General features: G+C 36.1%; 1 protein-coding gene across 4 annotated transcripts in view; it reads left to right on the top strand.

The window, feature by feature from the left end:
• LOC141460304 (uncharacterized) overlaps positions 1-15,374 on the top strand; it is a 762,362-nt gene that overhangs the window by 523,846 nt on the left and 223,142 nt on the right. For all 4 annotated transcript variants that reach the window (XM_074140196.1, XM_074140195.1, XM_074140193.1 and 1 more), the window contains 11 exons: positions 4,342-4,489; positions 6,524-6,773; positions 7,588-7,745; positions 7,867-7,957; positions 8,844-9,124; positions 9,212-9,446; positions 10,176-10,297; positions 11,156-11,482; positions 12,210-12,410; positions 12,502-12,645; positions 13,866-13,928. In XM_074140196.1, the coding sequence (XP_073996297.1) occupies positions 4,342-4,489; positions 6,524-6,773; positions 7,588-7,745; positions 7,867-7,957; positions 8,844-9,124; positions 9,212-9,446; positions 10,176-10,297; positions 11,156-11,482; positions 12,210-12,410; positions 12,502-12,645; positions 13,866-13,928 (2,020 nt within the window). The remainder of the gene's footprint in view (positions 1-4,341; positions 4,490-6,523; positions 6,774-7,587; positions 7,746-7,866; positions 7,958-8,843; positions 9,125-9,211; positions 9,447-10,175; positions 10,298-11,155; positions 11,483-12,209; positions 12,411-12,501; positions 12,646-13,865; positions 13,929-15,374) is intronic.

The following is a 15,374-nucleotide window of genomic DNA, read 5'->3' as shown; positions in this document are numbered from 1 at the left end:
AAAAATTAAACGAAGGGTTTATATTGGCAGAGAGGGGAGGGTTTGTATTTCCGAGTGGTTCTACCAGAGCCTGGAAGTGGCTAGAGAGAGAGCCAGCACTGGTTAGATGGGGCGAGGTTAATGATATTTGAGCGGCTAGTGTCTGTAATTGAATAAGGGGAAGGGGTCACCGGCGGGTGCGGGGGCGGAGAAGTGGAGGCGCTCTGGAGATTTGAAGCAGACAAGCAGTCTGAGCGCGCTACTGCTCCAGCAAACCGCCAGAGAAAAGCTTAGAATTCCCGCACTTTTTTTTTCTTTCTAATAACACATTAATTCCAACTAATTTGCATTTAGTTCGTTCGCCCCGTTCCTCTTTACACCAATTTACCCCCTTCCAAAGTTTTTGTTCTTCTGTTCTGTTGCCAACGAACTTGCTCTTTTGTTCTGGTTGTTCTCTTATACTGGTTAAAAAATAGGAATTGGTAATACCACTGAACAGTATCTACAGCTACCTGCACATCACCTCAGCAAGCCACTTCAGATAATACTATTTGAATGTATTATTTTATCATTCCCGAATAATTATTCATGGATTCTTTCTAGTTTTGAACTCATTTTAAAGAAATAGAACAAATTTTTTTTAAAGTCATCATTAGTTAGCACTTTAAAAGCTTTCTTGTACCTATCTATTAATACTCCTAATGGTCAAATATCGTTCTGAGGTGAGAATGCAGCTTAGTTTCATTTTTAAAGCAATTTTTAAGTACAGTCGAGCCTCTCAATAACGGACACTGGCGGGGGAAAGCAAAGTGGCCGCTGTTTGGAGGTGGTCGTTAGAAGGAGGTAGGCAAGTTTCATAATGAAAAAATATGTGTTTTTGTCCAAACATCTGTTTAAAAATTGTTTATTATTAATAGATTTAAAAACGTACATAATTGCATAATTATTTAGCTATATGATATGCATCAAATTTTTCTTAATTATCCAAAATATTTATCAAAAAACTACATATTATTGACTTAATTAATAATTTTTATAATAATCATCACATTTATTCATAACAATAATAATTTATGGTAAAATTATCATCCTACTATCATCTATTATTAGAAAAATAGAGCAAACCTTTCGGCAAGTTGACGATGGCTCGATTTGGTTTTTGCAAAATCTTCCAAACACATTTATTTTCTCTTCTAGAGTTAAAACCACTTTCGTTTGAGAGACATAGCGGGAAAAATAATATTGTTCGTCCAAAGTAATATTGAAAAATGATTAAAATGGTACAAGATGTATGGAGCTTATATAGGAAACTTTAGGAAAAACCAGTTAAAAAAAACAAAAACTTGAGGGGGGATAATTTTGTTTTATCACCGCGTCAAAACGAACTTTTAATAAGAAGGTGGTCGTTGGTGGGAGGTGAAACATTTAATCCGTTCCCCAAAATCAATGTTCGCGATCGCTATGTAGAGTGTCCGTTAGACGGAGGTTCTTTTATATAGAAAGTGTTATAGGGGTAAAAACGGGGAAATCCAAAAACTGGCCCGTAAATGGAGGTGGTCGCTAGTGAGAGTGTCCTTGACTGTACTGCAATACCCTATACTACTTTCTTCTGATTGGTTCTCAAGTAAAATAAGTGGAATAGACAAAACTAACCATTTCTGTTGCAAAATAGCGAACTTAACAAGTCATAATACAGATTGTACTTTAAGCAGGCAAGTTTAAATTTTCTACACTTCATTGCACTTTTATTGCCCTAATCTAAAAGTCTTGATTATTCAGGTAATTAATTAACTAATATTTTAGGTAACTAATCAACCGTAGAGGTATTTAATCTTTTTTTCTGAATAAAAGAGACTTAACTATTCCAAACAATGGCATTGAGTTCCAAGGGCAATGCACCTAGAAAGACAAATGATTCTTTAGCCGTGATTAATGATGTTGCTTTAGTTACTAAGAGGTCATCAATGTGCATCAATCTGTTTGAAGGATCATAGGACTGCTATGATCTATGAATCTGATCTGGGTCCCCGGTATCGTGCAAAATCTTATCTAAATGCGGTTTTTCTTTCCAATATTTTTTTTTTTAAAGCCCAATGAATTTGATTTTTTAAAAAAATTTGAATTATAGGTTTGTCTAGTGTTGAGTTAAAAACTGACTTATTTTATAGAATATGACCAGTTTTCCTTTTAAACCATTTCTCTGTTATTAATTTTTATAAAGTTCCACAGTTTGAAGAATTCTACGAAAAAAAAAAATGTTTGCTTGTATCTTTTGTACAATTATTTAAAGTATTCATTTGAAAGAATGTCCCGCATTTTACTTTGAAGATTGTTTATTGCTTTAGAAAATAGATTATTTTTTATTTTTACAGTAGGATGTCTTGCACAGACCACTTACTTTGTAAAAAGTTAAAAAAATAATATAAAGTAAAGTAATGCCTACTTTTTAAGGCTGGCTTTACGTCCAACTGCCCAATTAGGTGACGTGGACGGAGGCGACTAGCAAACATATTTTACTGCAAACTCTTATTAACCATTAAATAAAAACCAAAGCCTAAGACCGGGAATCGAACCCACTAAACCAACAATACATCTCAGCTTTGCGGGCCTCGCCTCTAACCACTCGGCTACCGTGGCGCCTTGAGTTCAATCTTTTATTTTTCTCTTAAACTACTAGATTAGAACATTCAAAGATTGATTAATTTTTTGAACAAAATATTCAAAAAAAAATGTAATTTGTTAACTAATTTGGATCCAAAAGTTTCATTTCTGGGTATTTATTTCTTCTGGGCAACGATAACCTTTTCAAATATAGTTTAGATTCAGTGCAAAAGGTAGGTGTATTGTATGAGTATATTCACAGGTGTGAATTTCATTGTAAATTCCAGCATCCCAACCCTTTTTTTACTTCCTTCTGCGACAAGCTACGAGGGTCGTTTGAAAAGTCCGTGCAAAAATAAAAACTACTTAATTTTTTGGGGTAAACCTTTTTTATTTTTCAACATAGTCTCCTTTTAGGCTTATACACTTCGTCCAACGCTGCTCTAGTTTGTTGATCCCTTCCGAATAATAGGATTTGTCCAAGTCTGAAAAATAGCCATTCGTTTCTGCAATCACCTCCTCGTTTGAATAAAATCTTTTTCCCGCCAGCCATTTCTTCATATTGGGGAACAAATAGTAGTCCGAGGGAGCCAAGTCTGGAGAATAGGGGGGATGTGAAACGAGTTGGAACCCTATTTCCATTAATTTTTGCGACCACAACTGCTGAGGTGTGAGCTGGTGCATTGTCGTGATGGAAAAGGACTTTTTTGTGGGCCAATCGTGGGCGTTTTTCTTGCAGCTCGGTTTTCAAACGGTCCAATAACGATGAATAATATGCACCTGTAATAGTTTTAACCTTTTCCAGATAGTCGATGAGGATTATTCCTTGCGAATCCCAAAAGACAGTCGCCATAATCTTTCCGGCCGAAGGAACGGTCTTCGCCTTTTTTGGCGCAGATTCCCCCTTGGTGACCCATCGTTTTAGATAGACGAAACGACGCTTAAAGTCCTGCGGATTCTTCTGGAACAGCTGCAAACCGTCCTTGCAACACTTCACACGATTTCGTTTTTGGTCAAGCGTGAGCAATCGCGGCACCCATCTTGCGGATAGCTTTGTCATGTCCAAATGTTGATGCAAAATATTATGTACCCGTTCATTCGAGATGCCCACAGCACTAGCAATCTCACGCACCTTCACTCTTCTGTCATCCATCACCATATCATGGATTTTATCAATGATTTCTGGAGTAGTAACCTCAACAGGGCGTCCAGAACGTTCAGCGTCACTTGTGCCCATATGGCCACTCCGAAAATTTTGAAACCACTTATAAACTGTTCTAATCGAAGGTGCAGTGTCACCATAATGTTTATCAAGCTTCTCTTTAGTCTTCTGAGGCGTTTTGCCTTTCATAAAGTAGTGTTTAATCAACACACGATATTCTTTTACGTTCATTTTTTGAAAATCACTCGACTTCCTCGATTCAAACGAACGCCAAACACAAAGAAATAGACCGATCTGGCTGAAACTTGGTGTGTGTTCTTCCAAGAGATGCTACTAACTAAACATAACCTCGATACGCGCCATTGGTGCTATCTCTCTGACTTTGCACGGACTTTTCAAACGACCCTCGTATTACAAACATGGTTTTTGCCTTTCGCAGCAATTACAATTTTAATTTTCACTCTCAACTTGCCCCCGTGCTGTGATGACGCACATGAGTAGAGAAATTTTAACAAACTCCTCCGTCTTTTACATTTCATTTTTGTTTTAATTCTAAAATCATGTCAACGTTTCTAATCTTAGTTATTATTTTGTTGCAGATGGAGACATTGCAGTTATCATTGTTTGCAATTATTGGCAGCAAGATCTTTACTGTTTATGGTAGAAGGGGCCACAGTTCAGCAACAATTGGCTCAAGAGCCACAATTAAGGATATTGGCTGCAGCGCTGGATTCCACACATGATCCTGTAAGGATATATATATTTTATTTTAGTTTTTAACTTATATTTTTGCTAGTATTATCGAATTGAAAATGTAAAATTAAATAAATAGAGACTTGCATGACTTGAACCAGAAATTATTTCTGTCAACATGTGGTATCTGTGGGTCGTTTTAGGAACTAACTGAAGCTTGTAATTCAGATGTTCTCCTGTAGATCGAAACCTTGTGCACTTTCTGTAGAATTAAACTATAATTTCTTTTTCTTGTCAAAAAAACGCCATTAAAATAAGATCAAAACAAATTTGTAAAAGAATTTGCATTAATTTTGTAAAAAGTATATAAATAATTCGAAGTTTAAAAAGTATAATCTCAAAAACAATTATCTGAGCTTGATTTTGGCTTTTGTCGTTGAGAGAGGCGAAAGAAATAAAAAGAAAATTTTAATAATAAATAAGCTTAAATTCAGGGGACAACCTTAGAAAATGGAAAAGATGAAATCTTTGAAGTCTTCATGAATGGTGCCTCTAGAATAAGCTGTAATGTTTTCTTGGAATTGATCCTAATGCTCTTTCATGATGTGAGATTATTAGAAATTATAATTCCTAGATTTGCACTTTACTTAATTGCCAAATTAAATTAAATCTTAGAATTTGGCTCAGTTCTAGAGAAGTGCATAGCAAATACCCATGGAGCTTCCAAATCTTTATGGAAACCTGATATTCCACTCACTTAGAAGGTATATTGGAGCCTCCTCCTTCAGTTCCCTTTTGAATTCCAGGTTATTACGTACTAGGTCTAGTGATTTAACCCTTTTGTTCACCAAGCTATTTTAGTATCTCTTTTCACTAATTCAACTATTTCACCAACTTTAAAGAAATATTTGTTTTCTTTTTTTCCACATTCCTCATAAACAAATTGCTCATGAAGTTCATGTAATAAAACTTAGCAATAAAGTGGAAATTACTTTGAAGAAGTTTAAACTATTCAAGACATTCTCTTGGTGGTCAAAGGGTTAAGTTGATCTTATAGAATGCCCTGTAAAGGAACCTGCCGTCAGCAACAGAGCCTATTTTTTTTACGCCAGAGCCGAAGTACGTTCCAGGTTCTTTTTGTTTTCTGCCCAGCCAAACTTTCGCTGGTAGATTTTACTCCAGAGCTTAGCACTTCTAACTTTTTCCTCTGTTTTAAACTTTCTGCTAACTTACCTGCGAGTACGACTCGCAGTGTAGGGAGTTGCCAGTATAAGCGCATTGTTTGGATTCATCTGAAGATGCTAAAATCTCTCAATGAAATTCTGAGGGCTGTATTTTTATCCTCCCTAAAAAAAGGTATTCCTTTTTATAATTGTCTTAAGGAAGTGTTTTTAGGAAATAATCTGAAACTTTTATTAGTTTAGAAGGCGACCATTGATTAAAATGAATATACACATTAACTGAAACTTCGACTTTTTATTACTTAAAAACAATAATGTAAACGTCCGAAATTGTACTAATCCAGCTCTAAATCGAAATGCATTTAAATTTAATTTTATGTGATCCGCCTCATTTATTTGTATTGAAAATAATATACTCAGTAACTATTGTTGCTACCGCTTCTTTTGTAAGCACTAAATTATTTCTACGAATTTAATTTTATAAATGGTATAATGCAATGAAAATTTATCTATTTTGCTCGAATTTACGATACCTTTAAATAATGAATTATTCATATAATTTATATTCATATCGGACATAAAATAGAAATCTATTATTATTATATGTTGAAGTAATCAATGTGTATTACTAACTCTAGAATTTATTATAGCTTTATATTATTCTTTTTATCGGTTTCTACATTTTTGTATTACGTTCGTTAAATCCTTATGTAGTAATTTGGAGTAATTATGTTATTTCATTAAAAAAAGAATATTGTTTAGATGTTTCAATTACCTTTTTTTTTTCTTTGTTTTAAATGAAAGTGTTATTTTATCTGTACAAAATAGCCATCCAATCACTAAATATTAAATATTCCTGAACATGGTAACCCTACTTTATTTATTTATGTATTAATTTATTTTGCAGCAACTGTTGGTCCTGGTACTGCAAATCGTAGCCACACTTGCATTAGATCCAAACAATCATCGAGCATTAGCTGACCAAGGCCTTCCAGATGTATTATCCCAATTGTTATTACCATCTGATGAATGGTATTATACCAATCATTCAACAAAATATGCCAGATATGTTAAACATCATGTGGCTAGGATATTAGTTTATTTGGGCTTCCAACATAGAGTTAATCTTCGATTCTCTGTTTATGATATTTTACAAGGTAAGCCTTTAATTATTTTGGATTAATGTTTGGATATTGGATACATATATAGAAGGGCAAGTCTGTACATGTATGGCTGAAAAAAAGCAGTCTAAAGATTATTTTGTTAATGGTAATGTTGTCCCCCTAAGCTAGATAGGGCTTCTTCACTGTGAGATAGAATTGAATTGTTAAACGCCGAGTACATCGTGTTAAGGGATGACTGAACAATTGGGATGCAAACTTACCCTTTAATTCACTACATTTATATAAGTAAAGTAGTGCCTATTCTTTCAGGTGGACTTTACGTCCAACTACCGAAGTGTCGCGGTCGATGGCAGATAGGCATACATACTTTACTGTAAATTTCCTTTATTAACCATTAAATAAAATCTAAGGCCTAAGACCGGAAATCGAACCCAGTACCACAATACATATTAACTTCGCAGGTCTCGCTTCTAACCGCTCGGCTACCGTGGCGCCTCACTAGATTTATATACAGAGCAAACAGTTGGAATAACATTGCCAAGTGCAATCAATACTCTTTGCTGTTCGTAGACCTAAAGGCAATGAAAGGGTACTATGAAGTCTTCACGGGATTCTGAACCATTTGTGGCATTGCCGTATGCCTGAAGTGTGTAATCATCAGAGAATGCTGGCCCAGCAAGTCGCTAGTCCAGGTCTAGAGGCACCTGAAAATGTTCATTATTAGTTCATCATCGCTTTTTTCAGTCAGACATGAACAGGCATGCCTGAGGACTAATTTCAATCGCCTTTACTATCTTCATGCCATTGAATGAATGACTAATAATTTCTGTAATTATTATTATTCTAGAAGACGCTCCACCACCTACGCCATTGATGGAATCAGTAGAAGATAATTACATTACTAACACATCGGCACCGCCTAGTTCTGTGGTCTGCGGCCAGTCTAAAGCGTTATTAGGCATATCTGTGGAAAGTGCCGTCATCAGTGTACTCAAAGCTATTGAGGTAAAGCAATTCTGCTGGTATTCAACTTTAATATTCAAAAAAAAGTTATATATTTCTGCGAAATAAATTATTTTCGATTGAAATGGCGAATTATCAAGTTTTATTTTGTATTTTTTTATAGGCTACTCTAACTCAGGGGACAGCAGCGGAAGGTTCCACTTTGCAGTGGGTACTTAGCGGTAGTTCTTACTACAGTCACACTCTGAATATTGGTAAGTTAGTTGGTTAGTGTATAAAATACTTTCCTTTCTTTAGTGAAATAAGAAACTACAACTTCATGTAAGAACACTTATCAATTTCATATCTAGAAATATGTACATTAGGGTCATGGGGAAGGTTTTGAATAAAAAAAGAACCCAAAAAATAGCTATACAACACGATTACTACCCGATAGAGTTCCGGATTAATAGATGAATGTCTTCACGAAAACGGTTGGAATTATCTCAGTAACTGAAAAAAACTGAAGGTACGTTGCTTTAACCAAATCCTTATGAATGAATTTGAATGACTACTGCTGAACTGCTGAGCGAGAATCAAACAAATCTAAAAGAGTTTAAACTTTAACCCAATCTAATGCGAGTTATTCAGTAGTTGAATCTACTTTAGGCTGCAGTTCCATTTTTCACAGCTACGTCGGAGCAGTCTGGGCTTTCAGACTCTTGCTTCTTTCAGGCTACTTACTAGTCACAAGTATTTGCACAAGCAACTGCTACTCCCTTCGAAGATGAAACACGATTCTAAACAGCTAATGATATCTAAAAAACAAAATCGATAATGTATTTAGAAAGTCGACTGTTGGACCAAGTTGCTGGAAATTGATGAAAAGAAGGAATAAACAAACATCTTTCCAATAAAAACAGTTCTATCTGATCGCCTTAATCTTAAGAAATCAAAAAAAATCATAAGTGGCATGAATCACGAATTTAACAGTTAATGTACTCGTATATCATAAAAAAACATTGCACATTGGCTATAATTTCGAAAATATCTAATAAAATGTTCGCGCTTGTTATACATGTTTTAAAGATGCCTTTCGTTTTATAATTCTATTTCTATTTTAATTGCTAAAAATTAATGTTATATCTTTCTAAATTTCAGTCCAATATCAAGAGCGTAAAGCACCAACCGATCCAGTCTCATCATTGTTTGTCCAGTGCTTCCTCTCGTGTTATCCTTGCGTCCTGTCGCCAGTAATACTGTTACGACTGTTGCTTCATCGTCTCTTGACTACTGCAGCTCATTTACAAAGATGGAAATCATGCACGTCAAGATCATCGTTTGCTTCGGCTGCTACAACCGCTCACGAAGTACCAAGAAGTCCTAGAAGTCGTGCCTCTTCTACAGACACTGAGCCGAGTACGCTCAGAAATCGTCGTAAGGTATGGGTTCTATAATTATAAACTTTTTTTTTTTTTTATTAATATTATGTGATTAATCAGTACAATGTATACCTGCTTTGTTCACAGGTAAATTTAACAGTAGACTGTTCAGGCTGGGGTTCAGATCATGGTGTGGAGAATGTACGCGGACATCGAGCGCTAGATCGTGGAGGATCATTGGTACCTCGAGATAGTATCGGCAGTGCTTCAGGTTTAGAACCAGCTATGCAAGCTATATTTGCCTTTTCCCACATCCTCAGGACCAGATCTAAAGAGAGCATACACTCAGGGGAGAGCTCCGATGGAAGGCTCAGTCCTTCAGGTATAGAAATTCTAGTGGCTATAAAAGTGTAGTAACTAGGTGTGTATTTAATGAGAAATAAATTTACTTGCCGTGGAGAATTAAGATTTAAACTTCTCAAACTGATCAAATGTTGACAAATGCAAACTCTAAAAGTGTTGAAGAGTAAGAGTTTAGATAGAGCGATGGTCCCTAGGGATATAAGATAGTTTCAGTTAGCGACTGCCACTGTAAAAATTAATGTTAAAGCGGTACTACTACTTGCTAGACAAATCTTTTTTCTTCTTGCACTTTTGAAGTCTTAATTATTTCTTAAAGGATTAGCTCAGTGGTAAGTGCAGTGGACTCGATATCTAAGCGGAGATCTTATATTTGAATCCAGCTGCCTACCCTTAGATTTTCTCTTTTAGAAACCTCTTACCATCGGGTGATGGACATATTTGTATGTAGCAAGAGAACACAGTCTTGAGCGTGTTGTTTGCCTGTTACGTGCAGAGGAATATTAACGCTTTAAATAAGTAGTTGACTTCCTGCAGTGAGACTTAGACATCTTCAGGAATCTTAGTGTCCCTGCTGGCATCCCAGCTACAACACTAACACCCCTACCTCTTCTCAATAAACGTAGAGCTTGTAGAGATAGTTTGATTTGTGCATGTAGGATTTCCCAACTAAGATGGGTATTTATCTTGGCTTTTATTCACTATTAATTATATTTTTTATTAATTATTCTATTGTAATTTTGATTTTTAGATTTTCGACCATTAGCTGCCTTCAATCTACACCATCATCACAAGACTAGATCATCATTTCGTTTTTCTAGTTTGAGACAAAGTAATAAACAGAGATCTAAATCGCATGCAAACATTACTAAAGTAAGTCATTTTACATTGTTAAAATTGTACTGATTTTGTAATTTTTACTTGTTACTTTACACAATTTTTCAACATGCCAACATTCATGGTTTTATCTATTAGTTATGTTCACATTCTGAGGTTTGGCCACTATGTCTGGGTCAAGCAACGAATTGAACAATTGCTTGCAAAACTGAAATTATATTTTGAAATTTCTACAATCTGTGTAAATGAAGAACTGAAACAATCGTCTGTTTATATAAAATTTTAATATCTTTTACCTCCCTTTTTGCAGATGTTTTTCCTGCAGTTCCAGATCCGCCTGCCCAAAATTCTTTTATACTTCTTCATTGGTACATAAATGCCAATGTTCAATGGCCTACATCGACCTCTATTGTTGCTTGTGAAGATCTTCATACTTTTCCACTAGCCACTATAGCGGACGCTTACCCTAGTTAAATAATGCAATAATTCCTTGCGCCAAATTGTCATGCTTTCGTCTTGACAAGTCTATCATTAATTATGATGCTGCAAGGGCTGAATATCATTTTTTAGTTTTTCATTTCTACACTCTTTACATTATGATCTAAAGACATTCATCAGTGTCATGAGACTCATACTCATCTGTGAGATTCTGTAGCGGCAACATTCCGCATTTGATTCAATAAAGAGTTGAAAAATTCCGTGATAAGGCGGATGTAACTTCTTCAGCGAACAAGAAGTTTGAACATTTTTCCGAACAGATTTAACATTTCAATACTTTTTGTCTTATATATATATTGTAATTTTTTTTTACACAAATACATACATATATATTATAATATACACAAAATTTTCACAACAAAAATTACATGTACAAGTCTACCACGGATGTTGCAGGTACTTCATCATGCGGAAGTAGTTGGCACTAGAGAGACCCCTGAACAAGAGATATTAGCATTTCAGAAACAGTTGCAAAATCTGCCAGATTTTGATTCACCAGAAGGTGGCCAAGGTGGCGGAGGCGGGACTACGACTGTGACGGCGACCGGCGAGCCGCTGGAGAGGCCGGCACTCAGGCCGAGATCTCGTAGCATGCCCAGGGTTACGTATGAGAGTTCTCGCTTTCTCACTTTGCCCGAAGTTGGCTGGGGTAAATTACCTAGAGGTCGTTCGGCTGGGGCGCTTGGTTTTCAAATTGAACATCATCCGCCGAGTGTTAATATGGTTAGTTTATTTTTTAAATTTTGTATTTTTGTTTAAATTTTAGTGACGAAAGTGATATAATTATAAACTACATTGTTTAACATCTGGAAATCGCTTGGATAATATGCTTTCACAACTCCTGATAGCCTTTGAACTCATTAAATATTTAATCCGTCAATAACTCTGTTATTAATTCCGAAGACAACACTATTTTAGAAGAAAACAATAAAATGAACTCTATCGTGAAACCAGACTGTATCCTCCCATTATTTCTACAGATACCGAAAAAGATATAGTTCCCATACAATGAAGAAAATTTCCTACTGAAATTTATCTGCCCTAAATTTTCGGAACTGTAATTGAAGCCACTTTATTAATTTGGCTTTTTGTATTTAACATAAAACAAGTTACTAGATATGTTAATGATTCGCCCTTGAGCTGTTTTGAAGCTGATAATGCTAAACTCTGATCAGAGTGAATGAGAAGAAGCATTTATGACGTATGAAATATTACTGAGAATTAAGCGATGTGACTATTTCATTCTTCGTTGCTACTCTTCAGGAAGTTTCATTCGAGTCAGTAGTAGCAGTCCTCCAATAATTTATTGGCCTGCGGATGTACAAGATCAGAAATCAAAGGAAGTCCGGATTCAAGGAATCAGTCTTTATACTAGTTCTTGAAATGATATCTTTAATCAATTCTATAAAATAAATTCACTCATCTTTATTTTTTCTATTCCATTTTTCAGTTACCATCTCCTGCTTCTACACCTGTTGAAGAGAGAAGAGTCTCGAGTGGCACAATTCAAAATACAGCTTCAGTGGCTGGTGGTAATTCTAGAAGATCCTCTTTATCGCCATCTGACAGAACCAATAGGAGACGAGATAGTCCTGCATGTATTCAAGTAGAGATACCTCCCTGGCATCGAGCTATTCTAACATTTATTGAGGTGAATTCGATTTGTCTAATTGGCAGAGTTGGTATTTTATTTATTTTTCTGAATGTCACCTCTTTTCTTTTTCTTTCTCTTTTTCCTACAGGATTGGCTGAGATTGTCTCGACTGGAATTAGAACGAAATCCCAGTCTTTGCAAAGAGCTTAGAGATTTAATGTCCAAAGTAGCGCCTCTAGGATCACCGTATCAACAATGGTGTGCTGAATTTCGTCAAGAGTTTCCTGTGCTGGTAAGTGGAACTTATTCACTAAGTCAGGGGTCCCCAAACTGGGGTCCCACATGCGGCCCCCTGAGGCCATTTATCCGGCCTCCATCGCACTTCCGGAAGGTGCACCTCTTTCATTGGTGGTCAGTAAGAGAAGCACAGGATGCATCCTCAAAGCGCAGCGGGCGTTCCTCACGTGCAGTACTAATTCCGGTGACGCGGGACGCACACGTCATGGCTCCGGAAGAAGAGTGAAGTAACAGCAGAAGTAGGAAGAAAGGCAGAGCACTATAACTAAACCGGACATTGACCATCTCATTAGCCAAAAGCAGGCCCATAATTCCCACCAGAAATACTGGGCAGTTTGTTGATTTAAATTAACTTGTTCTTTATTTGAAATATTCTATTTGTTCCCGTTTTGTTTTTTTTTACTTTTGAGGTACAGCGAATGGCCCCCTGTGTGTAAACGTTTGGGGATCCCTGCACTAACTAAACCTAGCAGTGCTGCTTGCTCATCATCCACAAGCAAGAGATATTCCTGATTGCAGATATCTTAGAAGGAAAGAGGATGGGGGAAACTTTTAAGTCCTGGGCTTTCTTCGAACCCGACTGAAATTACAACATTAGCTCCAATTACATCAGTTGATGTGTTTCGCTTTTATTTTTAGAACACCTAAATCTATTTTCAAAGTTGATCGGCGGAGTTTTCTTTGCTTTTTCTAAGAAAATTAGAACAGTACCTAGTTCCCGATTTTTAATAGTGACAGAACGAGGGTTTATTAAGTTATGAAATACAAGTTGATACTTGTTTCGGCCTCATATGTTAGCACTTCTCAATATTATGAAATTTGGTTCATACTAACTTTTGCAAAGCTTTTTTTATTGTTTAAGTTGTCTCAGCTGCGCTTACATTACAAAAACGATAAAAAGCTCTCTAGCGTTATCCGACACTAGTCATTTAAATTACATTAGTGACTAAACATTCTGGGTTTACCAGAAAGCCTTCACTCCGAACACTACATATGACACAAAATAATTGGTTAGAGCATCTACTCAGGAACTCCCTAATTAGATCTAGGATTTAGTTGAGAGGGCTCATAGGAACAAACTGGAATACATGGAGTATTTTGTTTTCTGATGTAGCGAACTCAGTCATAACAGTGCCGCTTCTTCTTCTTCAAGTAAAGTGAAGTTCCTTCACTTTTTATATTAACGTTACTCACATGAAGTTTATTTTATTCCAGACAAAAGATCCAGACATTGAAAATGCCGACGATTTGGAAGAAACTGAAAAGGAATACTATCAGGTAGGGATCGTCCATTGCTATATTTTATTAATAATTAATTATTAGATCTATTTTATTCACTTTGTGAATGTTATCTTACAAAAGATAAGTCACAGATCTCAGGAAAGTGCTGGCAACCAAGTTAAACTGCAGTTGTGCATTGCACTGTAGTTTATTTCTTTGTCTGTAATTCTTTGAAACTTATTTCAAGACATATTCTACAGTTACACTGAGCTAGTACAAAAGCTTAAATTGCGACATAAGTAAACGAAGTATCACACAAATAGAAGTAGCTCCTATTGCTGTAAGAACTGTTGAGGCAATAAGCCAAGTATTTGTCTTATTTTTTTTCTTTAAAGACAAAATAGTGCTTATTAATTTTGTAAAATTAATTAATTGACTGGAATTACCCAGTCAGCGATAAACAGAATACTTTTCACCTCACCAAATCATAAATTCTGGTCTAAGTTACTTTAATCGTGCTTAAGGAATAAAATACAAAATTTGAAATGTTAAATAGTGAGATTTATCTGTTTCATTTAAATTTTTCTTGATGAATTAGTTAGTTGATTTGTCCGTGAAATCTTCGCATGAAAAATAATTTTTAATTACGCTGAATACGAGGGGGTACCCAAAAAAAACCGGAATTATTTTTTAAAAGCTATTTATTTACAAATTTTTTACAGAACAACCTTATCCCCTTCAAAATACTCTCCATTACAACTAATACATTTGTCCCACCGGTGCTTCCACTGTTCGAAACATTTTTTGTAGTCATCTTTAGAAATGGCTGACAGCTCCTTCTTCGTTTTTTTCTTGACCTCTTCAATGTTGTCAAATCGGTGACCTTTCATGCCCTTTTTCATGCGTGGAAATAAGAAAAAGTCGCACGGAGCCAGGTCAGGCGAGTAAGGTGCGTGGGGCAGCGGAACCATGCCATTTTTAGCCAAAAACTGTGTAACAGAGATGGCTGTGTGTGCAGGTGCATTGTCGTGGTGGAAGAACCAGTCTCCTGTTTGCCACAAATCGGGTCTTTTTTGGCGAACACTATTGCGCAATCTTTTCAAAACTTCCAAATACAAGGTTTGATTGACGGTCTGACCTGGGGGGGGACAAACTCTGAATGGACTACGCCTTTGGCATCAAAAAAGCAAATCAGCATTGTTTTGATGTTTGACTTGACTTGACGACATTTTTTTGGTCGGGGTGAAGATGACAGTCTTCCATTGGCTCGACTGTTGCTTTGTTTCTGGGTCATAACCATAGCACCATGACTCATCACCAGTAATGACCTTTGACAGAAAGTCTGGATCAGTTTCAAGCTGTTGTTTCAAAGCACGACATGTTTCAACTCGATGTTCTTTTTGATTGTCAGTCAGAACTCGAGGAACAAACTTGGCAGCAACCCTTTTCATCCCCAAATCTTCCGTTAAAATTCGCTGAACCGAGCTCCAAGATAACCCACTA

Source organism: Rhodnius prolixus, unplaced genomic scaffold, assembly GCF_049639745.1.
Source record: "Rhodnius prolixus isolate KJV_2025 unplaced genomic scaffold, Rpr scaffold_6, whole genome shotgun sequence".
In the NCBI taxonomy this organism is placed as follows: domain Eukaryota; kingdom Metazoa; phylum Arthropoda; class Insecta; order Hemiptera; family Reduviidae; genus Rhodnius; species Rhodnius prolixus.
The sequence above is the reverse complement of the archived record's forward strand: the minus strand, read 5'-3'. Positions and strand labels throughout refer to the sequence as shown.